General features: G+C 41.0%; 1 protein-coding gene across 1 annotated transcript in view; it reads left to right on the top strand.

Annotated features, from left to right (window-relative positions):
- The window catches only part of fras1 (Fraser extracellular matrix complex subunit 1), a 311,100-nt gene that overhangs the window by 172,711 nt on the left and 111,573 nt on the right, over positions 1 to 26,816 (top strand). The window contains 9 exon segments of the mRNA XM_019365971.2: positions 8,691 to 8,846; positions 11,400 to 11,546; positions 12,867 to 13,013; positions 15,125 to 15,265; positions 15,780 to 15,920; positions 16,143 to 16,283; positions 20,074 to 20,359; positions 23,443 to 23,527; position 24,938. Of these exon segments, the coding sequence (XP_019221516.1) occupies positions 8,691 to 8,846; positions 11,400 to 11,546; positions 12,867 to 13,013; positions 15,125 to 15,265; positions 15,780 to 15,920; positions 16,143 to 16,283; positions 20,074 to 20,359; positions 23,443 to 23,527; position 24,938 (1,245 nt within the window).

Raw genomic sequence — 26,816 nt, 5'->3', positions numbered from 1 at the left:
TTTAATATTGGTGGGAAAAACTGGCAGGTAACAACAGCTGTAATGGGTTCTTTCTTTCTGGTTAACAGCTGCTTTAAAGCAGGCTATTTCAGCTAATAGTCTCAATAATGTACACCAAGAAGTATGTCACAAGCAGTTAAAAGACCACTCCCCACCCTAATTCTGACGTGTCAAACGGTCACTGTTTTCAGGGGACTGAGCTAACCACAACTTTAGAGGAAAGAAGGAAGTAGGGCTTCTTTAATAGCTGCATGTCTAAATCCATGTCTTTGTTAGTGCACCATGTCTAGAGGAGGTGAGATCAGCATCACAGGACCATACAGCTTCTCCATCTGCTTTTATTACACCTGTAACTTCCAATAAAGATGATGTGACGTGTTTGCTCTCCCGTCACCTCTGGCGCCATCCCCACGCTCAGACTCCCTAAGAAATACATTTTATTAACTTCCACCGAGCCACATTAGTGTCTTGATTTTCTTGTATGACTCTCATTAAATAAGTTTCTATTTCGTGTATCGCAGGGGAAGCAGGGCAAGAAAGCATGATTTAGGATAATGTCTCATATAAATCCAGCGCACAGGAGAATACCACCATCCAGGTTGTGTGCAGGGCATTTATAACTCTAGAATCCCTTTTCATGTGCTTCAAAAATGGTAACTGTGCCATAAAGAGGGACTCTAAGGGCCCAAATCAATACCATTTTAGTTTTATATTCAGTTATAGGCTGCACAGTCAATAATCCCTGACGCCCCAGTTATCTTATCTCTGCCACAAAGCCATTTGTTCAGCGCTGAGAACTGGATCGCCCGGAGAGTGTTGGCAGGAGAAAATGCTGATGTGTGTTTTGTTGTAAAGTGACGTGATATGAAAGGTGTGAATCTGTGATGACAGTGGGGAAGTTCGTTTTTCTCTTCTTTTCCTTCTTACACTTGGTTAATATTGGACCTGCTTCAGAAATATAGTATGACTCACCTGGGCAGATGCCAGGTTTAGAAGAATGGAGTGCAAGTACCTGTCAGAGGAAACGCTACTCTGTAGGCAGTAATCGGACTTTCTGAGTTAAAGGCAGCTATTCAGAAATAAGTAAGAAGACCAAACAGCTGTCAGACGTGGACAGAACAAACATTTTTCAGAGCCTTGGAAAACCTACATGAACTATGAAGATTTGTTTTGTTGAACAAAGTTGGTGAAGAACTCTCTAACCAAAAAAACTAGTCCAAATGTTAAACCAGATAACCACAGGCTTGCCTAAACCTTAACCCCTCTAAATATAGCAGATGATAAGTGTAGGGTAAGAAGGTCTGAGCAAACTAAATGTGGGACAGGTATTATATCTGTGTGGGACATCACATGGTTGGAGGTAGGTAACTTACAAAGGTCAATTCAATCTACCATGTGCATGCAAATTATTCTTTTAGATGTTTTCTTCCTCTGGCCATGAAACTATCTGCCACTTAGTTGTCCAGTAACCTTTGAGCCTCTGAAAATGGGGGTCTGTGTAAAAGTCCTTAACAGTTAATGCATTAATTAAACACCCGAATTAAAGTCGGAAGTCTGCACTCAACCGCACTTATGTTGGTCGACTTTAAATCCCCTCTGGTGGTGTATGAGGCAGAATTACAAAAAATGATGTCTGTGAAGGTTCTTAGTCATCCAGGTCATCGTAGTCTAAGGAGCTTGGAAAGAAAAGCGTCTGGACTTCTTTAAGTTGCTCGAAGACGTTTCACCTCTTATCCGAGAAGCTTCTTCAGTTCTAGGGTCAAATGGTGGAGACTGTCTGCCATCTATAATCCAGTTTTGAGATCCCTTCCCAGACGCCTTAACGCCCACTCACACCCTGGGCCATCTGAGCTCAGGAAATCACATGATAGGGTGGGGCCAGGTCTCACAATGAGCTCACCCGAAACCCTGGCTGATTGGGACCTACACCCGTTTTCACGCCTTGGCTCATGTGATTAGGTAGAGGATCATCAGGGGGTCCTTTTTTGTCCCTCTTGGTGGGTTACTCCCACAGGGTTTAAATCTGGGACTCCCCACCATTTGACCCTTAGAACTGAAGAAGCTTCTCGGATGAGAGGTGAAACGTCTTCAAGCAACTTAAAGAAGTCCAGACGCTTTTCTTTCCAAGCTCCTTAGACTACAAAAAATGATGTCATCATCCAAATAATTATGGACTTTGCAAGTGTTTGACTTGCAGTGCTGATGAATTTCACCAGACAGAAGTCTGCTACAGCTGCATGTTTTTGTCACAAAACGTCCGGAGGCCGAGTACCAAAACCGAATCCAAAGCAGATGCTGAAGAAAGGTTTTAATAGCGTTTTATTAGCCAGCACAGGGATAATATTTGCAGTAGTACTTGACTCAAGGCTTGATAAACAGGGCGTGGGAACTTGGCTTGGAAAAGCAGAGTGATAGGTCCAAGGAACCAACGGGGGCTGGACTGGTAATTAGGTACGCATGTGAAGATGGGAGATGGAAACAAGCAGTTGAACCAGATTTCCAAGATGAGTAGTTCAGAGCCGTAGTGTTTCCGGTAGCAACTAGAGCACAAGATCACAAGGTAAGTAAAGCACTTGAGAATTGCAAACATGAAGCATGAGGCCTGATTACCAGCATAGAGTTGTAGACGAACTGGCGAGGAAGCAGTGTCAGCAAGGAGCTTAAATCTCCAGCCTCAATCAGCTCCAGGTGAGGGAGGCTGTAGGCCCTGCCCATGGCCGGATACCAGGGAAGCTCAGACATCCAGTGGAATTTTACAGCCACACACCCAGACCATGACAGTTTTAGCATCCACCTGTTAGTCAAGACCCCTCATATTGGACCTTTGGAGACCCAAATAAATTGTGTCAGCCCTTCAGCATGTTTATTTCTTCTCTAAAGCTGGGCACTTTAACATGGAAGTTCTTCAAGAGTTTGTATAGGTTCTCAGTCATCCAGGCCATGGATGACTTGATGCTTGAAAAGAAGGCACCTGGACATTTTTAGGTTTTTGTAGATGTTTTGTGTCTCATCCAAGATACTTCTTTAGTTCTAGAACAGCTGATGGAGAGTCGCAGGTAACCATTGATTGTGTGTCATCAACAGCCCCAACCAGAGGTTTATTATTATCACATCAGTTGTTTTAGGACTAAAGAAACCTTTTGGATGAAAGATGAAACATTTTCAAAAAGCTAAAAAAGACAAGTTGTTCTTTTCAGGTTTTAAAGAGTTTATGGAGATGGATGCACTGATAAGCCAGCCTCAAGTGTTCATTAGAGGAACTACAGTTCTTTTCTGCTTGACTTCATTTTCAGGCCCAGAGTTTGCTGCATGAAATAACATTAAGATACAGAACTGAGTCAACGTGATCGTAGTTTCTCAGTTATCTGTGCTCACTAAAAGGCTTTGGGGAAAAACAAACAAACAAACCCAGAGGCTGCCGTTTGGTTTATTATACTTTGACAAATGTATTGGATGGATCTGACAATATAAATATTACCTCAGTGTAAAACCTTATCATGAAACTGAACCAGAGATTCGTTCGTTTAATATGTTTAAAACATGAAGCTTTCCGAGACATAATGTTAATGTGTGAAAATACATACATTAAATCCTCCCACTTGTAATGCAGCAGTGTAATAACAACCGAACCAGCGTGGTTAGAAACGCATTAGCATAAGTGGGCGCCTATTTTGTAGTTTCTCACTTTTTCTTCCTCTTGAGATCTTTGATTTCTTTTTTTAGCTGTTTAGTTCCAAACAGCGTCGCATATACCTCACTGAACATGACCAAAATGCAAATGAAATAAAGATCCAGGGCAATGTGTGGAAATATGCAGGAGAAATGCAAATCTGTTGACTCATTAGTGTGCAGTGTTTTCAATCAGTTCTCTTGTGCTGATTTTAAACTGAAGGTAAACTGCGTTTTTCCTCAGGGCTTGACTGACAGGGCAGTATCATCTTTATAAAAAAAACACACACACACATCCAAACATGCACTATGTTTTTACAGAAAATAAATCGATGAAAAACAGAAATCTAAAGAAAGAAAAGCCTATGAATACGTGTGTTTAGAAAACCATGGAAACTGTGAGTAAAATAAAACATGCCTGCAGGGGAAGGAAAAAATCTTGTTTTAGCCACATGAATAGAAAAAGAGGCAGAAGAGTCTTTTTTCCCCTACTTGGTTTAAAATTGAGGTCATGTCCAGTAGAAGCAGTTTGTGACGCAATCAGGCAACTTGGGAGTTTTGAATTACGCAGTTGAGTACGCACACTCACGCTGGGCTTCTGGTTACATCAAGTTTTGCTTTTACTTACATTTTACTGTTTTTCCCATCTGTGCTGCTGCAGATTAAAACACTTATAAACTCTTTCAGAAGCATAAAAGACTTTGCTGTGCTCTTTCTACTCTAAAGTTGTGATGCTTCATAAAAACAGAATGTAATGGTTTGAAAATTTCATGAACCCATATTTTATTTGCAAGCGAACATCGAAAATATATTGTTTGTTTAAGCTGACAGATATCAAAGAAGAGTAGGAACAAACCTTTATTCAAAGCGATGAAGACGTCTAAAAACATAAAGTCCATGAAAATGCCAAAGCAAAGCATCCAGTATGATTACAAACAAAGGCTGGAAAGGCAACAAAGACCAAAGGAAAAGTGAGGCTTTAAATACATCAGTGTTTCTGGATCATGTTCACGCGTGGCTTCTCTTTTGCACAATAGAGCTTTAAACTGCATGTGTGGATGGCACAGTGAACTGTGGTCACAGTGATGGCATGACGGAAACACGCATGTTTTTTAATGCAATGCTGCTTCAGGGCCAAAGATCATGGTCATCCATGTCATCCATGTCCCTTCCACGCAGAGATTTTTCCAGGTACTCTCAATCTCTCGATCATATTATGTACTGTAGATGATGAGATATTCAATGTTTTTGCATTTTCACATTACTCGGAAAATGTTCCACAATTTGTAGACACATTGTTTTGCAGATTGGCAAACCTCTTCTGAGAAATCCAGCCTCTCTAAGATGCTTTTATTAGAAGCAAAATGTTCTTCCAGCTGTTATTTTATAGCGCTGCTTCCTTTTCCATTGAGTTGTTTTGCCCATCCCAACTTCTTTGAGATGTATCTCTGAGATTTTACTGTTAATATAATGTGGCTTTATGAGATTTGCAATCCTTCTGTTTTAATACTTTTTATGTGGCATCCTGACTTTTTTGGAATTGGGTTTGCAGGAGAAGTACATTTCTTTAATATAGTAGTACTTAGTCGCGCAAATGCTAAAGATCACCTAATGGGGTTTTTTTGGCACATCAAATTGTAATATCTGCAAACAGAATTAAAATGATAAATAGTTAGTGATACTTCTTTGTCCACCTCTTTTACTGCTGTCCTCACCATCACATAACTCCCCACTCTGCCTCATTATTTCCACTATACATCGTTATCTCATCACAGACAAATAACTTTAAGGTACCCACCGCTGTGTCAGCCAGACACAACCCAGATACCATCAGATAAAACACCACCAGATGTTCATTGTTCTGTTAATCTTGGCGCCTTTTGGGAGACCCTGCTGCACTTAGTTCTAAGGGTATATATGGGTCTGTGGGTGGGGGTGCGGGTGGGGGGCAGCTTCTTTTCACCCATCACTGGCATTTATCTTACGAGATCACAGTTTTGGAGTTTAAAGGTGTGGAAAACAATAAAGGAATCATATTTACTCTCCTTTTATATCTTTAGTCAGAAATGGTTTGCTTTTAAAATCCTTCCTACTTATTTCTCCTTAATTTTTGCATGTTAGCAACAAACTCTATCGTACTTTTGTTTGCCATGAGCTGATATTTAGTAACTGTTCTCCACCAAACACCAGCAGTTGTCTAAAAAAAAAATACAAACTGTGTGGTTTTACAAGCGCTCGAACTATCAAAACTTATTGTTGCCACATGCTCGGGCACCGTAATGCTGCACCGATTGCTGTTGCTCTGAAGCAAGAAGGATTTGAGTTACCATTTGTCTTATTTTGGATCAAAGTGGGAGTCATTAGGCTCCAAACAGTAGTTTCTCCTTTTTCCTCATCTTAATATACATCTTACCACAAGTAAGCTTTTATTATACTAAGTGAAAGTCTTTCCAGCTTCTTGGATAAGGTCTCTGACCGCTTACTCCGAGAAAGGACGTAAACAAACTGAGAGGAACTCTTTTCAGTCATGTCAGCTCGCTTTGACCACAGTTTTCGGTTAAGTCAGAAACTAAATATACAAATCAAGCAGCATTAAATACCTCTGCTGTTAATTTCTTCCTTTGCCGCTACCTGCTGCCATCGTGTGAGGAAGTAAACGCAGAACAACACGGGACTGCTTTGGATGAATCGCACAGTGGATGGGGCCATTGTCATAATCCATCCTTTTGGATCTCCATTATATCAGATTTTCTTTTAAACGGATTTGAAAGCCCTTAAAAGTTTGCAGGTTTGAGAAAGTCTAAAAAGAAAGCCAAAAGTTTTCAAAGTAAATGGAGAACTTAAATGTGAATGCAGAAGCTCCCTGGCTCTTTCTCCCTTTACCCAGCTTATCCCATCTTATTCTATTAAAAATGATTATATTTTTTCAGTAGAAATAGAGGAACTTGAAGGCTGATTAAACGGAGTTTTGCAGTGAATGGGGAGTGTGGGGATAGTTGGACTGGAACATAAAGGGTTGAGTCTGAATGAACCGAAAAGCAAAGACTGTCGAGCTGGCAGTTGGAGGTTTGGAGGGCGCATGGCAGACGGAGAAAAGATGAAGTTTAGAAATCATAAAGGCACGCTGGATTAAAACCTTTGACACGGGGAGCTTAATTAGCAGCAGTAAAGATGGGAGTTACATAGAAATTGGAATAAAGCAGCTGAAGATCATCGAGGTCTGGATGAAATATGACAATAAACACTTTGAATCTTGAATTGAATTGAATCTTGAAACACTGGGGTAGATGCCACATCTAATTGTACAGACTTGTCCTGCCTATTTTTCCTTTTTCTATTTGTCTTAGTTTATTCCATAAGATGTGTGAGAAGGAGAGGCGAGGAGAGACATCGAGATGCAGCTGTGTTGTCTATCCATTGCTTTGTTACAGCCTATTGTTGTGTTTTATGATCAAAGATGTCAGACAAAGATAACTGCTCATGAAAAAGAACATATACATGCAGCTGAATAGAACATCTATGTGAAAAGTCCTCCTACGGCTTGAAAACACAGAGTAAAAACATTTCTGCAGAGAACACTCCTTTAAATCCTCAGTTAATCAGGCGCTTCAGCAAACTTTGTTCTGTCAGATAAAAACCCTTCAGTACTTCTACATTACTCCAACAATCTGATGATCGACTGTGAGCAGCACTTGGCAAAAGTGGAGAGGAAGAACTCCCTTTTAGTAGGAAGAGACCACTAGCAGAATCAGGCTGAGGGAGTGAAAGCAACGTGCTATGACTGGTTGGGGACGAGGGGAAAGAGAGGAGCCAAATGGAAACCATATAGGACAGGGCAAAACACAAGCTACAGGAGCGAGAAGATAAAAGTTGACGACATGAGCAGTGCATTATGGGAAGTCCCCCAACAGTCTCAGTCTGAAACGGAATAACTAAGGAAAGTTTGAGGCCTAGTTGTAAAAGTAGAGAGAGTCTCTGTCTCTTGAACCCAAGCTGGGAGCTGATTCCACAGAAGAGGAGCCTGAAAGCTGAAGCGTCCACCTCCCATTCTACGTTTGGAAACCACAAATTAACCTGCAGTCTGACAGTGAAGTGCTCTGTTGGGGTGATACAGTACAAGTGGTCTTTAAGATAAGGTGTTGTGTCATTATTCAAGACCTTGTATGTGAGGAGAAGGATTATGAATTCAATTCTGGATTTAACTGGGATACAATAAAGGGAATATCGGAGAAATCTGATCTCTTTCTATATTCTGTTAGTACTTTTCCTCCTCTGTCCAGAAGCATTTTAAGATTTGAGACAACATAGCACACTGACATTGATTATCAGGTCACGGGAAGGAGGAAGCAAAGTGGGTTGGCGTCTCCCTGTCTCTCTCATAATTTAACATATATTTAACTACATCACTGAGGTCATCACTGTGGAGATGCTCCCGAAGTTTTCATCAAAAGAAAGATCAGATTTTTTAAGTAACCACTGATAGTAAGTGGAGCAGACTGCTCCCTAACAGGACCCCTCCAACAACAGATTTTCATTTTAAAATCCTGTTTGAAAACCAATTTCTATTCTTTGGATTTTAAAAAATCATTTGTTTACTTTTTCCTTTTGTTGTATAGGTTTTTATAGCAATTTTATTGTTTTAGCCATGCAGGAATTTTACTACTTTTAAACATGGATATAAATTAATCGACTCAACAAACTAGAGAAATTAAAAAAGCCTGAATAGGTAACCAGGAGACAAAGGGAACAGAGGGAAAGGGAGACATAAGGAGAGGAACTGGAGCTCATGAGCCATTTGTAGTCAGAAACAGCGAGTTGTAACTGATTGGATTCTTTTTGCTTTTCATTTAAACAAAAACCAGCGAGGCGTCTGTTTTGCTTCAGATGCACATCAGCTCGTTTGATTTAGGAAAAGACGTTTTAGCATGGTGTTGAAGAGTGACTGATAATGGCTTACATTTCTGTTTACATTATGAAGATGAAAAAACACAAATCATTCTCTCTGTCTGTTATCTCCACAGAGTGCAGCTCGGACTGCCAGCGCTGCACAGCAGACCTCCAGACGGGCGTCGGCAGCATTTGTCTGTGGTGCAAAGCGCCAAGAATGTGGCTGCTGGGCGATCACTGTGTCTCTCACTGTCCTCTGGGTCATTATGGCTGGCATGGAGCCTGCATCAGTAAGGACTTTTTACTTCTCTGCCTTTGTACAAGAAGGTCAGAGGTCAGGCAGTAGCTTTCTTTAATGTAGGGAAATCTAATCAAAGCTTTTATGTTTTATTCATCAATCAAAGCTAACTCCTTGACCTGGGAGGGCTTGTTTCTCCACCCTCTGCTGACCTGAAAACAACCAGCAGGAGAAACACTTAAATCAAAGTGAATGTTTAAACAAACAATTGCTCTAGAAAAGAATTTCTAATTATCCCGTCATCCTCTTCAAAGCCATCATCCGCATTTTCTCCATTATCCTTATCCTCATCATACCTGCTCATTATTATTATCGTCCTCCTGCTCCTCCTCCTCGTCCTGTGGTTCAGCCGCTGAGCAGCTGTAACAGCCTCCACACTGATCTGCTGCAAATCTGCGCACAGGTTTAAATGCAGAGCTGAACAGGAAGCCTCTGGCTTTAAGAGTAAAACCTCAGGAGTCTCATTTAGCTTAGCTGCAGGCAGTAGCGTGCAAACACATTCATGCACACACACTGACTACAACAGCTATATGAAGAAAGCACAAGATAGATAAAAATAGCTCCCGTGGACACAGAACAAACCTCTCAGTTCAAACATGTGCTACACGACAGGTAGGTGGGTGCATACATTTTATTAGCTACATGTTTGCACATCTGCCTCTTTCCTGGTGCTGATTCGGGTCCGATGATGAATTTTTACATCAGATTCATATTTTTCTGCTGTGTTTAGTGTGCTTAGATGAACATGAGCAGTGTGTGGTGCTGGGCTGTGCAGTGTGTGAGGATGAGGAGCAGATGACTCTGGGTGACTGTGTCCTTGATGATAACGCGACACACTTAATATTTTTAAACTCAACAATTTGGGTTTGAAAAGACTTTTCCATCCTTCCATTCTCTTAGCCGGTTACTGGGGGAGCTGGGCTAACACATAGAGACAGATAAGGATTCACATTGATGTTGTTGGACTGAAGGAGTACCTGGAGAGAACCCACAGAAGCACAGGGAGAACATGCACACTTCAAAACAAAACACAGCAGCGGGCCGTCCTCACATTTGAACTCTGGGCCTTCTTGCTGCAAGGCAACAGCTAACCGCTGAACCACTGTGCTGCCTTTTGTCATCAAGAAACTGATGATTCAGTGTTGTGTCCAGCTGTTTTTGAGAACTTCAAAGAGGGTTCATAACTTAGAAAACCTTTTCCGTCTGAGTTTTTCCTGTATTGCAATTCAGAAAAAGCCAAGGCACTCTCTTTAACAGTCAAAACTACTAAAATGACTTTATTCTCACCACAGGGTCGTGTTTAACATGAGAATTGACCACAGTTTGTCGTTAAAAACTAACTGCCGTCATTAAGGAAGTAAACACAGATAAACAAAGGGCTACGTTTACTGTCACAATCGATCCTTTTGGATCATTGTCTTTCTGATATCTTCTCCAATATATCAGATTATCTTTTTTGTAAGCTCTTAAAAGTTTACAGGTTTGAGAAAGTCTAAATAGAAAGCCACAAGTTTCTATTTTATTAAAAATGACTTTATTTTTTCAGTAGAAATAGATGAAAAATTGGAGTTCATTGAGAAATTGGAGTTCATTGATGAAGGATCCATTATAATTTTTTGTTTTATTTATTTTAATTTTATTTTTCTCCTTGTTACCATGTGGAGTGGTATATTCTGATTGTAAATTTGTATATTCTGATGGTAAATTTGTTGTTTGGTTTGTGGTAGGACCGGAGATAAATGTTAATGTTAGTTTGTTCTCTGATTTTTGGTGCCCACTTGTAATATAAGTTGGATTGTAGATAGGGGGCAGGGTTTAATAAGAATATTTTTCTTCTTCCTGCTCCTTTTCACACATGGTTGTAGTGTTTTATTGATAGAAAGTGTGGTTGGTTTGTTTGAACTATTGTACCAAGTGTGAAATAAATAAATAAAATGAAATGAAATGAAATGAAATGAACTTGAAGGCTGATTAAGCTGAGTTTTACAGTGAATGGACAGTCTGGGGATAGTTGGACTGGAACATAAAGGGTTGAGTCTGAATGAACAGAGAAGCAAAGACTGTCGAGCTGGCAGTTGGAGGTTTGGAGGGCGCATGGCAGACGGAGGAAAAGATGATGTTTAGAAACCATAAAGGCACGCTGGATTAAAACCTTTGACATGGAGGGTTTAATTAGCAGCATAGAAATTCCATAGAAATTGGAACAAAACAATCGACAAACGTCAAGGACGTCAAGGTGATGCTGAGATCACACAAACACAGACACCACTTCCTTCTTTTTTTAGAGCTGTTTACAGCCTTTTGTTGCCCCCATCCCAACATGTTCCTGCCATCAAAATCTAAGTGAGCCAGTATTCTTCATAAAGAAATAAAATGACTCATTTTAAATATTTGATATGTTTTCAATGTTAAACTACGAGTAAAATATCAAATCACCGCATTCTGTTCTTATTTACATTTAACACGGTCTGACAGCTTTTTGGGAATTTGGGTTATATTTCTATGTCCCTGCATGTCCATAAAAGGTGTTACTTTTTTTACCCAGGATGCCATCCATCATGCGAGGCCTGCAGTGGGGCTGGGCTGCTCTCTTGTACTTCCTGCCCTGCCAACAGCGTTCTCTTGCCATCTGGACTTTGTGCCCCCAAATGTCCCCTTGGATACTATAACAATGGCCAAAGGATCTGCCAGGGTTAGTGAAAGCAAACACACACACACACACACACACACACACACACACACACACACACACACACAAAGAAGCTTACTGTGAATGTTAAAAATATGTCTTTGCCGTGTTCCTTTCCTGTTAGCTGCATTCTATGTTTGCACTGAGAAGTCTTTAAAAGATGAACATACCCATGGTGACATCAAGGGAATCCATAACTTGCATGGCATTGCATATATAACCGCTAATGAGTGTCTAATTAAATCATTTACAAACTTCTTCGACACATCAGGCAATATTAATGGTAAAATTATTTAATTAAAATGCCCCCAAAAAGCACCAAAACCACAAACACAGCCAAAAAAGTCTAGTTCAGAGACTCCGGTTAGTGGAGGTGAAGCCTAGCAGACAGCTACAGGCTACAGACAAGGGCCACACACTGATTTTCAGCTCCAACAAAGGCAACAATGTTGGATGAGTTATTAAAAATAATAATCCTGGTACGGTTGTTACAAAGAAGGATAGTATCCACAGAGACCTAAAGCTGTAAAAACGTGTTTCTGCTGTAAATGTGGACATTTTAACATGGAAGTTGATGGGTATTAGCTTACTGCTGCTTTTTAGCTTGTCACAACTCAGAAAACAGAGCTAAATGCAGCACTCAGGTACAGAAAGCCAAAAAGCCAACTTGTTGTTTGCGTGAAACGAGTTCACCTACAAGTCAGGCAGATAAAATTGACCGAATTGCCTGAATTGAATTCCAGACAGAGTGGGCAGAGGGCGAAAACAGGCACAAACAAAACAGGACCATTCATGGCACAAAAGTTTAGTGAAAGTTAACAAAGACCGTCTGGCAGAAAATGAATGGCGAGTCGGTGGAATATACACTGAAAGTAATGAGTGAAGCGGAGAAGCCGGTGGGAAAGTGAGGCAGGGAGTCATGAAAACGGGCCGTCAACTCCACAAGAATGCTAAGACGATATTTTTAAAATACAGAGAGATCCCAGACTCAATGAACAAGTGAGCGAGTGCATGTGTAGTTAGTTGGTGTTTTAATTACTCAGTACTCCTTCAGTTCTGTTTGTGTTGTGAGGGTGCTGAAGCCTCTTTAAGCTGCGAGAGGTGGGGTACATCCTGGTCAGACTACCAGCTTATTACAGTGCTAACACAGAAGGTCAATTTAGAATCACTTATTAACCTCACATGTATGTGTTTAGGAGGAATTTTGGCAATCCCTGCATCCGGCACAGCCACATTCAGGCAGTTTATGGTGTTGGCAGTTGTTTCACATTTTGTCACTGAGCCTTTCCTCACTAGTCCGTCAACCTTTTCTGTTCTCTGCAGTATGTGACAGCCAGTGCCTGACGTGCGATATGCCCGGGGTTTGTACGTCCTGCCGTGACCCGGCCAAGGTGCTGCTGTTCGGAGAATGCCAGTACGACAGCTGCGCCCATCAGTACTACCTCAACACCACGACCCGCACCTGCAGAGGTACGCTGCCAAGTCGCCTGACAACCTCACAGAAAATGCACTGGTGCAGTGAGGCAAGGGGGATTAATAATGAGGATATGCAGTGCACCCTTTATGATATTCATAAATTGCTCTCCATCCATATTGCATGTAGTGTAGTGTGCTACATTGAGTTTATAGGCTCCATCAATCAAGTAATAAACTGTAGAACCAGGTATGCAAATGCTAAACATTGTGTGTGCATTTTAGCTCAGTATTACATCTTCCTGTGCACAGAGACATTGATGAATGAGCCTCAGGGGATCCCGGGCCTGAATGAATAGCTTGCCCTGTTTTCACTCTGCTTACAACACCTCTGTTTATATATTTAAATATCCACTAATCAGCCCTGCGTGCATTTTTTCAGGCTGGAACTCAATAATAAGACATGTGAAAATATGTTTTTCATCCATTTTCCTTTTTCTGGATCAAAGAATAATACATAAGAGTTAATTTCAGCCCAGTCCTGTTGTTACCCTGATGTACCATATGCTTTAATTCACAGTAAGTTATTTCACATAAAGCAGAAATCACCTAGTAGACTTCCCTTTATCACTGATTCAGTCCAGTGCAGTAAGATTTTTCCAGGTATCGGGGGCCCAAAGGAACCGGTCCCGGAGGCTGAACCAACGCTGCACATGTCTGTTATGGGATTTAGAAGCTAAGCTAGCTGCTCTGGGCTAAATAAACATTTTGATTCCCTCTGAGCCAGCGAGCAGCGCCTCCTACTTAGACAGGTGGTTTTTAGCCATCCAGCTCATGATGGTGTTTATCCCCCTGGTTAATCCACTGAACCTTAGATGCACCCAGAGTGTTAAAAGCACCACGGCTAACAGCTCTCTCAAAAACCAAAACAGCTTCAAGAAACCTCTGGGAGCTTTCATTTCACAGCCTCGGGGGAGCTTTCAAAGTTCTCAGAGAGAGTCTCTTACAAACCCTTAAGCACTACCAAAACCTACATTTGTTCGGCTTTATCAGTGATCTTTGTCTATTGAGAAATCCCCCATTTACATCTCAGATCCCACCGTTTGCCTCCCACTCTCCCACTATCACCTAAAAACAAAGGTAGACGCTGAAGACAGACTAAGAGATGAACCAGTTTTCATGGTGGCTTTTAAACAAAATGACGAAATTATATATATTATATATATTTTGCCATAATATAAACAAAAAAAATCAAAGATTGACCTCAAGGAAAACTTGCATGAGGAATCTAGAATATTACTTAACTTAGCTTCACAGCAGTAGGTCCAAACATCCATCTCAGCTGCATGCTGTATATTTAAGGAAGGACGTTGCCACCATGTTATTAGCCATAGGTTTGTAAAGCATACTGGATCACTGGGTTTGTTTTATTGAAGACTGAGGTGAATTGTGGATGAAAGGCTGGAGTTATCAGCAGACTGTCAATTACTAGAACCAAAACGGAAGAAAAACGTCTTGGACAAGCACCAAGCCATGTTATTACTCAGATCGTTTCATTTAAAGTGATCTGAAAGGCACCAACACCACAGAGATGGCGTCAGGTCCACTTCACTGACTCACATTAACGGCAGTAATGCCCAGACACCAATCGCCAATCGGACATGTGTCCCTTTTTCAGTTTGATGTGTTCAGAGGTTTTCTGGGCTACAGTTATGGCTAATTTGTATATTTGATATGTTTTAAGAAAATGTAGCATTTTAATCCGTTTTTGTTTTGTTTGTTTTCACAAACGGCGTTTCACTGTATGTGTAGTTGCTCTACAAACTGTATATCCTGCTTAGTTTCATCTTCAGGTTTAATACAAATGTAGAAGGTCATACAAGCATGAAGAGTCCCAACTGTGCTTCATTTTCATGCCTGTATTAATTGTGCACAGGACAAACAACAGATGTGCAGGTGATGAGAGAGAAAGAAGCACAAATGGCTTTAAAATCAATCCCATAGAGAAAAAAAGTTGATTAATCTCTGTTGGTCTCTCGCCCTCCCTCTCGTCTGTTCTGTTCTCACCTCTAAAATCCCCTCACTTCTAATCCCAATGTCCCAACACACGCACGCACGTACACCTCCTCCTCTCACTCCTTTTCTGCTACCGTCCATCCTGTTTGCAGAGTGTGACTGGAGCTGCAACGCCTGTAAAGGCCCCCTGAGGACTGACTGCCTGCAGTGCATGGAGGGCTACGTGTTGCAGGGGGGAGTGTGCACGCAGGGGTGCTCCTTTGGCTCCTATCGAGACGGAGACAGATGCCTTGGTCAGTCCAACAAAAAGCAGATAAATTGACCCACTTCACATGCAGTCAGTGCTATTGTAGCTGCACAAAGAGCTTCCTCTGGCTTTTACACTGTTGTTTGTACATTTGTGTCCATTTGAAGTTGTTTTTCCTAATCGATTGTTAACGCAGCCAATCCTAATAGAGCAGATAATCAACTGCAGCTGAACTAAAAGGTTCCTTAAAAGAGCTTTTATATGTAGAAGTTGTATGAACTGGCCAAATCCACTACATGGACTGGTGTGTAGCGCTTTTCTACTCTCAGCAAGCCTCATTCACTCAGTCACACACATTCATACAAGCCTAAGCAAATTCAGATTAATGCATGTGTGCATTTGCAGTCTGTAATACAGCTTCTGTGTGACTCCATGTTACTTGTTTCACTGGTGCTAGTAGCCAAAAAAACAGATCAAGAAAATATCTGGTGATAAAGTAAATAATGTCTTTAAATCAGTTAATATCACTTTTTTTTCAAGTGTTTTGCTCTCTGCGGCAGGCTGTGATGATCACTGCTTGGACTGTCAAGGTCCTGGACAGTGCCAGGAATGCCAGCCTCCCTACGCCACGCTGCACGGCCAGTGTGTGCTCGAATGTGGCAGAAACTACTTCCTGGATGCATCTTCCAAAGCTTGCACATGTAAGAATATACATCGTCTTTTTCTTCTATTTCTATATGTAGTGATAGGCTTTTAAAGATGGTTTTTATGAAGATCAGAGTATTAATTTAGTTTGAAAATAAACGTATAATAGAAATTTAAAACCTCAGATCTCAGATTATTGGACAGCGAAAGTAAAAGTTGAAGACTTGTGTAAAACAAAAAGAAACATTTTTCTAAACCTTTGAATAATTTTCCTTTAGCTTGCTCGTCCGACTGCGTGCTCTGTGACGGGATCGGACTCTGCAGAGCTTGTCGTAATCAGACCTACCTCATGGAAGGATACTGCACTCCCGACTGTGGACATGGATATTACGCAGACCAGAAGACCAGGACCTGTCACAGTAATAACATGATGCTTATGTTGGTTATAAAAAAGCAAACAGTTATCATTACATAGCAGAAAAGTCCTTTAATTTATTGATAGAAAGCTCCCAGACTTCAAATCTGTTAACTCTGAAAAGAATAATTGTGTAAATACAGTTTAAAGACCAACAGTAGGTGAATTCTGCAGCAGTTTGCAGCCAAACTGGGAGGCCTGGGGGTAGGTCCAGGTCACATTGGAGCGATCACTCTCGCTCTCAGCTGGGAGGTTTCTATACTGAGCACAGCATCATGTATCAAGCACTGCACCAGTGGGAGCTTTTTTCTTATACGCAAATAAACTAAAGATGCCCATATAAATAATGCAAATGATCACAAGACATTACATAAAAGCAAATTTACATTGCTACCAGAAAAAGTGTGTGATGCTGTGGAGGAGGTTAAGCTGCAAAATGTTAATGTCCCTCCAAAAATAAAGCTTGTACAGTGGTCCCTCGCTATAACGCGGTTCACCTTTCGCGGCCTCGCTGTTTCGCTGAATTTTTTTTTTGTGCAATTTTGTTGTTGTTTTTTTTGTTTTTTTACAGCGCATTGTGTTCTGCATCCTTATTGGCTGTAGACCATTGTCAATCACTCTCGTGCTGTGTCTTCTGTACAGTACAGAATGCGTTCAGCTTGTCAAATTTACATAAATCTTTTATCGCTAGCAGTGTGACTCTGAAGTGCTGCACTGTATGTTTGTAAGTTTTCTCCTCAACAAACGCAACAATGTCGACGAAACGTTTTGCACCCTCAGAGGCACCTGCGGGTGCCTTTGGTTTCATTCTATAATACTGGACTTTTTTTTTCTACGAAGGTTTCAACTTTGAGAGTATTTAAACAAGAGAGTCTTAAGACAGCTATAATAATTGTAAAAAATGGCTCCTTCGTGGATTTCACCTATTGTGGGTTATTTTTGGAACGTAACTCCCGGGACGAGGGAGCACTGTACAGTAAAACATGTTGTCAGTTTGAAGTTACACAGCAACAAATGTCGTGATAAAGTTTCACCAGCAGCTCGTACTTTTGTGTTGCAGTGGTGGTTTTATTGTGACACACTCGACTCAATGAGCAGTTGGTCACGGCAGTCCTCGGTCACGTTGTGCAGCTCAGTGCTGAACTGTGGTCAGATGGTCACTCTGACGCTAATGAGTGACCCGTCAATCACACATGGGGTGTGCTGTGTTTCAAATTTGGCAAGCAGCTTTTTTTAGACCAATTACAGCACTCATCCGTATCGTGCTGGGCACCTATTTTAGGTTAACAAGACCGTATCAGTGTAAAGGAATGGGGAGACAGCCATGATTGCAGTTACTGCCAGGACGTCGAGTCTTACATAAGAAAAAACAGCTATTCTCTAAAATTAAGGTTAAAAAGGTTTAATTCCCAAAGGTATGCTTCTGCTGATGGCTCAATCTCATCAGATGAGCCAGAGACGTTCATCCAACACATGAACATATTTGGCTCATTTGATGGAATGAAACAATAAATACACTCACCTGCATAGATATTGCCATAAAGAGTAGAAAGCTGCAGCTGTTGAGAACTTTAGCTGTGTGCTTGCATCAGTGCAACAGGATCATATGGTCCACATTTGTGGCTGCTGTAAGGGAGAGGACGTTATTAGCTGGGATAGGCTCAATTTCATATGATGGATGGATGGATGGATGGATGGAGTGTGAAAGATTTGTGCCTATCCTTTGGTTAGATGGTGGACTGTACCCAACGTGATACCCCATTCTCAGCCCATCCCTCTTCCAAGCCTGACCCTACAGTTTCTGTCAACTCGATGGGGAAAAACTAAAGACATTATTAACCTTTCATACCTGAAGAAAACTCAGTTATTATTTAGTGTATTTGTGTCCAAATACCCCTCTAAGCCTGATCATTTAAAAGAACAGATACAGTGATTCCGGTTGAAGATAAAGGTTTTAGCTACTGTAATATAGTACTGTAGTAGTAATATATCAGACCTAAAAGGCTTCAATTGTATTTTTCACAAGAAACTCACAACCAAGCAGACCAGTTATATATTTTCAGTAGGTAGGCTTTGTGACCGCAGTTAAACGTTTGTAACATAAAGAGCATGTTAATATATTTGAGTCAGGACCACAATTTTTCATTTCCATGTCAGTTTTTCCTGTTCTTTAAAACTTTTGGGAGTGACTATGATTGGTCCATTCACAGTTAAGGCAAAGAGTCTGTGGTGATGTAATAGAAGTCTATACGTTCTCCTGGTTTTCTTTTTTATCAGTTCATAAAAAAAGTATTTAAGATGGAATAAAAAAATCTTGGTTACTTTTAGCAGAGGGCCTAAACTTTACTGATGGTTGTTACTGAAAGGAAAAACCTTCCATGCATCGAAAACCAGAGGAGTGGGAACAGAAGCAAGATAAGAGACTATGCCATTGAATACGTCAGATACCGCTTGCATAAGCTTCAGTGTGCAGTAGGCAAGCGTGACGAACGTAAATAAACTATCAATCAGACTCTATCCAGAGGTGACAAAGGTCCATAGAACTTCATCTTATGAAGTCAAATTTGAAAACTACTAACAAATGTAAGTCTTTGCAGGTCAAATATAAAGATACTGGAAGAACTGGGAGCTAAGACTGCTAACATCTGTCTGAAATTAGAAGGTTCCTGTTGGTGACTTATTAATTGGTCCTCCTGAATAAGACTGGGAAGGCTTTGTCTGCAGAGTTAGGTTGTTAAAGGAGTTTTGTACTTTAATTTTTTTCCTCTTTTATCTTAAAACAACCCGCAGGCTGAAATGCCCGAGGCCTCGAGGAGCAGACTGTAGTTCTTAATGAAAAGTGACAAAGCATATTTATAATTAAGAAATATATTATCACGCACTTTCTGATAAATGCGTTTTCTTGTAAAATAATGAACATTTTTAGCCTTCAGCTAATCCACACGTTAATCAAGTAAAATGGAGAAAAAAATTGCTCTTTTAAAAAAACATTTTTTGCCAGCCCCCCCCACCACCCCCCCAAAAAAGTTCAGGAACTATTGCTTTAAATTATAGAGTTATTCTCATTTGGAAGTATAATTACATGGCCCAGAGTTTGAGATTTAAGCATGGCTGCTGGCATCATTACGGGAGGTATAATGAGATTAGGGTGGCATCTCAAAAAAGAGCTGATCTTTAAAAAGTTCCCCAACAAAGTCAGCACCAATTAGAGCCAACTTCTAAAATGCCACGCCAAGACCGAGATGTCTCACTCGTGATATGTCTGCCATTTCTCCCAGACGCACTTTTTTTCATTTTCACTTTATAACCTCCTCTCAACCTCTACGCCGACCGACTTCTATTCAGCTACAACTCCATGCCAACAGATATTTAAAGAAGGCATTAAAATGTATTAATGAAGATAATTGGATGCTTTTTGAAACCAAATTATCATTGTACACTGGTTATTAGTCCAATTACTTTGATGGCTTTTTTCAGTAAATCATTCACAAATGTACTTTTGATGCTGTGCATGGTTTAAACTGTACTCAGTATTTCTATATCTGATTATTTTCCTACCTTCCAAGTTCCCATTCTTTTATTCAAAAATACTCGCTGATAATCCAGTTTTGCGTTAATCTTGTTTTGGAGGATCTGTGACGATGAATTTCCCCACAGGTATAAGAAGGTTTACTATTTGTTGTGTATTTCACAACAAGGATGTAAAATGTACTGTAAGTGAATTTACTTTCATTTCACCAGCTTGGCTTTAATAAGGTTATTGATTTGAGTTTTTCTTTTCTTGGTCCTCTCAGTGAACGCCCACTCGCCTGCCCTCCATGTCAACGGGTCCCTGCTGGTTCCCTTTGATGGTTTTGCCCCGCTGCTCCCCACCCTGCTGCAGGTGAAAGACCCAGACAGTCCGTCTGAGCAGCTGATCTTTCAGCTTGTTCAGAAGCCGAGTAACGGACGGCTGGTCCTGTTCAGAGGGGAGGAAGGTGAAGAGACGGGAGGCCGAGAAATAAAGAAGGACGACACGTTCACGTGGGCAGAGCTGAGACACGGACAGGTCCGATTCCGATACCAGAAAGACAAAGACAGGTCAGTAAGACGGACGAAACTTTTTCTGCATTTTGCCTGGAAGTATTTTTCTGAGACGTGAGTTTGACACAATACTTGGACAGTATTCAGTCACAGAGCTACTATACTTATACTTGTTTAACGATAATTTATGATTTTTTGGGTGGCAGGCGCTGCTTTGCCACGGTGTGCAATTTTGTAACTCCATCTATATACAGCAAAAATCTTACCTAACTTAATCTAAGCCCTGGATGGTAATCTAACGGACTGCTTCTACTGTCCTGGGTATTTTTCATGATCATTTTGATTATATCTTTACTTTGTGCCTTCGCTGTCCCAAAATGGCCACCAAGTAATGAGGATTTATTTTGGTAGAAGAGGCATTAGGCAGTGACAGGACTAAGGACTAATTCATAGTGCAAAACCAGAGATAAGACACATACAGGGATGGATGATTTAGCCAACCTTGATTAAAGGACAGATATTAGATGAAATGGTACCAAGATATTTCTTTTTTTTTGTAGTTCTTTCTCTTTTTTCAAGCATTTTTTTATGTGCAAAAACAATTAACGGGAAAGCAAAGGTAATAAGATGTCTTAGCGAGCCTAACGCGACTTAACAACTTAACATCGGTTAGTAGAACCTGGTTTTGTTGGCGTCATTGAGTGATGACCTCCAGATCCCAACCAGCTGGTTCTCAGCTGAGGTTGAAGCATCTGCCCTTAGAAATTGTACATCAGGTGGGTCTCAGCTGGGTGGACACCCCTCCACTTGCTGCCCTAGGTGGAGATCTTTAAGTACCTCAGGGTCTTATTCATGAGTCAGAGTTGAGTGCAGTGGGGAATGCAGACTCTGTACTGGTCTGTTGTGGTGAGGAAAGCTGGGCGTAAAGGTGAGGTTGTCTGTCTACTGGCCGATCTACATTCCTACTTTGACCTATGGCTGTGAACTGTGGGTGGTGACCAAAAGAATCAGATCGTGGATACGCAGCAGACATGAGCTTCCTTTGATGACCAGAATGCCTCTTGGGTAAATCCAGGGAGGGGGGCATGGTGCATCCCCTGCAACAGCTGGAGGTGGTGTCTGGGGAAAAGGAGGTCTGGGCATGTCTCCTTAGATCCTTCTGACATGATCACTATAACTGTTATTGCCCAAACTGGGCAGCTTATCCCAAAGCCTGGATAAAACTATCCCTTTAAACTCGTCATCTCCTTCCTTCTCGTTAATGACTACCCTGACATTTAATTTTTCACTCCTTGTCAAAGTTTCCTGTTTGATTTATGCTGCTTCTTGGCTCCAAAGTTCATTTCTATTAACCTGAACATGGATGTGAGATGCATTACATTTACATGTTTGGGTTAATGTGGTCAAATTTGCATAATCTGCATTTCTTTCTTTCTGTTTGACCCCAGTCTGAGTGCACTCCGTGCCGGGAATCACAGAAGCTGCAGATACGTGTAGACAGCAGAAAGCAGACATTAAAGAGCGCTGGCCTGTGACATCCTGAAAGGAAAACAAAGCAGCTGAAAATGAAAGAAAAGGCAGTCTTATGTTAATGGATGAAAAATGTTGCCCATTCTTCTCTGCAGCCTCTCCTCTGTCGCTGTGTTTGGGACAGATGTCCACTCACTCAGTCTGAATGGACAGAGCAGTCGTATTGGTCAATCCTGACTCAGCTGGTCAGGCCTAAAATGGCAGCATGCCAACGAATTAGCAAAATGTGATCCTCTGTTCAGGTTTAAGCCATTAGATTAATGGAGACAGAAAAATGTAAAGCTCCAAATGAGATTAAATCTGCCATATTTTTCAAATTATGTCAAGCAGAGGATGACGGCTGTAGACCCAGAACAGCAAGCACATGGTAACAGGTTTTAATTCCCGTAAGAGGAGATGTGTCCATCAGAAAAAACCCAAAAACATGTGCTGCGTTCAGATGATGGTGGGAAAAAATGGATGAATGATGAATAAAAAGATTAAATGTTGTTTGCTGTTACAGACAAACTCTTTTGAGCTTTCAAAAGGAGTTATTTTCATTCACGAGTGCCTGAGAAAAACATGCCATGGGTCAAGACGCTAACATAAAATGAATTTTATTTTTTTGAGTGGTAGACTCAAAACACATATTTGCACAGATCAGAAGCCTTTCCACTTGTCTCAAGGCTGCATTTAAAAAATTCTTTCTCTCATCTATAATGAAGTGAAGACATGTACCAGCAACAGCAACACTCTGCACACAAAATGAGATTTACAACTTCAATGACTATTTTTCAGAAATATGTTCTATGTTACTTTAATATAACTCCATACTTTACGCTTATCTGGGCTGTTTCTGTGGCCATTCAGCCACTGTAGAGCCACAGTGAGAGTTTGGTGTGTTTTACTGGCAATAAGTCAGGGATTATTTCTCTCCACTAGCTTGAGAACATCTCAGCATCTCTGCAGGAAGAGACGTCCAGACCAAAAGCAGGAAGTGAAACTAAAACGAGATGGGTGAGCATGTGAAGACCGGCATTAAACATGGTGCCAGTGAGGCAGGAGAAACTAGAAACACATGGACCCGAGGACCATGACGGTTAAAACTATTAGGAAAACAACCTTCAGCAGACTTTTGTCAGCAACTTTCAAAGATGCTACTGCAGTCCAAAAAGCACCTAAGCACTTGGCTTTCCTTATAGCATTATTTTCCTTTCTGTCACTAAAACAAACAACCCGCTCAGTTATTTGATCTTCAGACTATCTGGATGTCTCCCAGCTCCAGCCCTGGGGAATTGTGGGTAATAAGCCTTGGCTTGGAATATGGTAAGGCAGCAGTGTGGGGGGGCACATTGATGATGATGAGTGTGTGAGAGGGTGGGCTTTTGTGTGTTTGTGATAGCTGACCTCCACTCCCACAGATAACTCACAGGTGATCAGGTCTAATGACTACACAGCATGCTACCCTCACAGGACCCATTTCCCCATTTTCCTCAGCTGCCAACTGAAGCCTGTCACATTTTTAAAGCAGTTTTTAAAGCAATTTCAGAAATAAGGGATAGTGAAGTTTAACCTCCCTACTCCAAGATTTGTCTTCATTTAACATTTCCCCTTTCTTCGTCTTCCTGCAGGAGCGGTGAGTTCACCTTGCGTGTTGCTGATCCCCAGCTGTTTTCCCAACCGAAAACAATTCAAGTCCGAGCCGTGTCCATGCAGGTAAGCAGGCATTTCCTTCAACTCTCCTTTATTTACTGTCATTGACACTGACTTGCTTTTTCTGAAACAGTTTTAAGAGAAATGAACTGACTTGAAAGTGCCATAAAAAAAGCTGTATCATAAATCTGTTCTTCAGGCTACAAATCCAGATACCTAATAAAGGTGGCTGTTTTCACGTTGCAGACCAATGTAGTGACGTTACATGGGGAGAGGAATAGTCTGCCAGGACACATTTGTTTCTAAATTTAGTTCAGTGTGAAATGTAGAAGTTTGTTCTGTGAAATTAAAATGCTGGAAGTCTTTTGTCCTTGTTGAGAAAGTTTACCTCAGAGAGAAAAGACTCCAGTTTGAGAAGGACTGTGTAAATGTGAGGCCTGACTTTGTCCAAACTCACAGCTCAGTCAGATTTTGTCAATATGATGGCATTAGCGATAGCAACTGTGCAAGGTGCATTCATTAAACTCTACAGATTTGCTGTTTGGATTCAAATGATAGCGGGATTCAAAGATAAGTGTGGTCCAATCTGTGGGCACCTGAGTGTGGGGTATTTCATATCCCTGCATGTATTCATAACTTCCTGTTTGCAGTGATGCATATATACTCCTACAGACCACCCAGAGCACCTTTTCTAAGAAACATTCATGCACCTAAATCATTTGATTTAGCTGCTTGGATTAGAGTTCTGACAGGTGGGGCGCAAGTTACCTGGCAGAAAAGTCATGCGGACCTAATGTTTAACATCGGAATCACTTTCACAAAGAAATTTGCGGCAGTTACGTTAATAATATGCGCATCTGCTGCATCCAGCTTTTCGACTACAGCCCACACACATCAACAACAACAACAGGACCTAGTTCATTCCGCCGGCGAGGCGTGATTGCGGATGCTGCTCAGGTACGTCCGCCTCCCCCGCAGCCGCGCCGCAGACTGCACAATTTAGCAATAAGTATCTTGACAAAGGACATTTTAAGTTGTGGACTGAAGTTAGTAGCAAGCATGCTCTACCTCCTGAGTGACAGGCGACCATTTATCTGGAGGAAAAACATATTTCTAAAGAAAGCTGTGGTCCAAAATCTCAGTGGCTCTCCTTATTACATCACATCTCTAGTTTTAGTACATAAAAACTATACTAACTTTTGTTAACGTCATAGGGCACGAGTCAACTGGATACCACCATCCTACAGTTAGGTACATGTAGTTAGTTTAAGGCTCAGTCATATTAGAGTGAAAGTAGGACAACGGCCTCCCTGCCACTGGGTTGGTGGTTGCAGTTCATTTTTTAGGCAGTTGTATCTGTAGCTCAGGAGGTAGAGCAGGTTTCTCGGTTGCTTCCATCAGTGTGTGAACGTTAGATAGAAATCAGTCAAGTGTAGAAAAAGTGCTTGTATGAATGGGTTCATTGTATAAAAGCGTCTGTGAGAACTAGAAGCAGTCAGTTCAACATAGGAGCTGCAGATGTATCTGAAACATTCAAGAAACTCACCTGTTGAAATGTTATTGTAGATTTTCTGAGGCCTGTTTAAGCTTTAATAATATTATTTATATTACATGTTTAAATGCATATACTGCTAAGAAATGTGAGATTTGCAGCTCTCACTCTACGACCACTCAAACAGCCACATTTAATCTGATCTGTCAGCTCATATTTTAGAGTGAGCCTATTTCTCATTCTGCTGCATCATCCCAGCTGATCTGCATTTCTCACTATTTTTTGAGGCTCTCTCTCCGCGGAGTAAAGCCCCGGTGATCGGCCAATGTCAGCCTGAGAGCACGCCTTTATTGATGTCAAGCTGACCTCTGATTCTGGCACAGCTTTAGAAAATAATGAGAAACAAGGGATTAACATGCCCTCTCTGAGAACAGTTGATGGGTTAGTGTTGCACCTGCATTACTGTGCTCGATGTTTATAGAGAAATAGTTAAAAGAAGTTAAAATGTCTCACAAAAGTCCGTGTATGCTACAGTCTTCCAAACAAAATTCCTTTTCTTAAAAAACAGCTTTTTATTGTTTTTATTACAAATGTTAATGATAAAAAATTACTCGAGCACGTGAGGATATTTTTCTTGTGTCAGACACTCTCCTAAAACCTTAAATGAGGATTTTAAATGTTTTTTAGTGTGCATCGTATCCTTGTTGGGTGTTTATCCAACACAGCGTGACCGCTCTATTAAATTTGCCCCCAGGCAAATGAAAGTTGCAGACACTGAGCTCAGGGGGCCGCTTGCAGATGGTGATTGAGTGGTGGTGCTGCATTTGAGTCTGTTTTGGTTGACTTCGCAATTACGCAATCTTATCTGCTTTCTCATACAACATTAGCCGAAGCAGCTGATAAGGAAAGAACAGTAATTTGTGTGTGTCTGTGTTTTGACTGGCACTCCACCAGTTTTCTACCAGTGCAAAATTAATTAATGTCTGCAGCAGATGATTATCGTTTTATGATAACAGTATATAATTATATAAACACCACCGTGTTGCTTTCTTCAGCAGTGCAAATTAGTTCTGGTTAACTTATTATCAGACTATAAAAAGATGTAGGATGAGGCCAGATATCCCGTTCTTTGGTATAAAATTTGTGACAAGTGTTTGGAGTTGTTATAAAAGTTATTACTGTTATTAAAAAGTCATGCATTATGTTACATATTTACCACCTTGAAGAAAGTGATTTAAGCCATAGGATACGTGTGACATGGCCTGGATTTTTATGTGGTGTTTGTTTTAAATGTTTGGTTACTCTTACGGATATTTCTTATGTTGCCATCTGCTATCTTGTCTTCATCATTCAAGTTTCCACTTTTGTTGTTGCCATAGTTGCTTCACCTTTTCCTGTGCTTTTTACTTCCTGTCTTTGTCTTCTCTCCTTTGTTATTGTCTGTCCCACCTGTGTTTTATTTAGGCTTCAGAGGTCAGATCAGACTAAGGTATCCAGAGTACCAGACTGGGTGCCACTGGTGTTAGCTCAGAACAGGAAACTGAGGCTATGGTTCACACAGGCTGACCAAAATTAGACAATAGAGGAGTGGAAAAACATTGCCTGGTCTGATGAGTCTCGGCATGATGGTAGCATCACAATTTGTTGCAAACAACATGAAAGCATGGATTCATCCTGTAGTGCAGGGGTCCCCAATCCCAGTCCACGAGGGCCGGTGTCCTGCAGGTTTTAGATGTGTCCTTGATCCATCACAGCTGATTGAAATGGACAAATTACCTTCTCAACATGTCTTGAAGTTCTCCAGAGGCCTGGTAATGAACTAATCATGTGATTCAGGTGTGTTGACCCAGGGTGAGGTCT

Source organism: Oreochromis niloticus, linkage group LG12, assembly GCF_001858045.2.
Source record: "Oreochromis niloticus isolate F11D_XX linkage group LG12, O_niloticus_UMD_NMBU, whole genome shotgun sequence".
Classification (NCBI taxonomy): domain Eukaryota; kingdom Metazoa; phylum Chordata; class Actinopteri; order Cichliformes; family Cichlidae; genus Oreochromis; species Oreochromis niloticus.
This window is presented reverse-complemented; position numbering and strand designations above follow the sequence as displayed.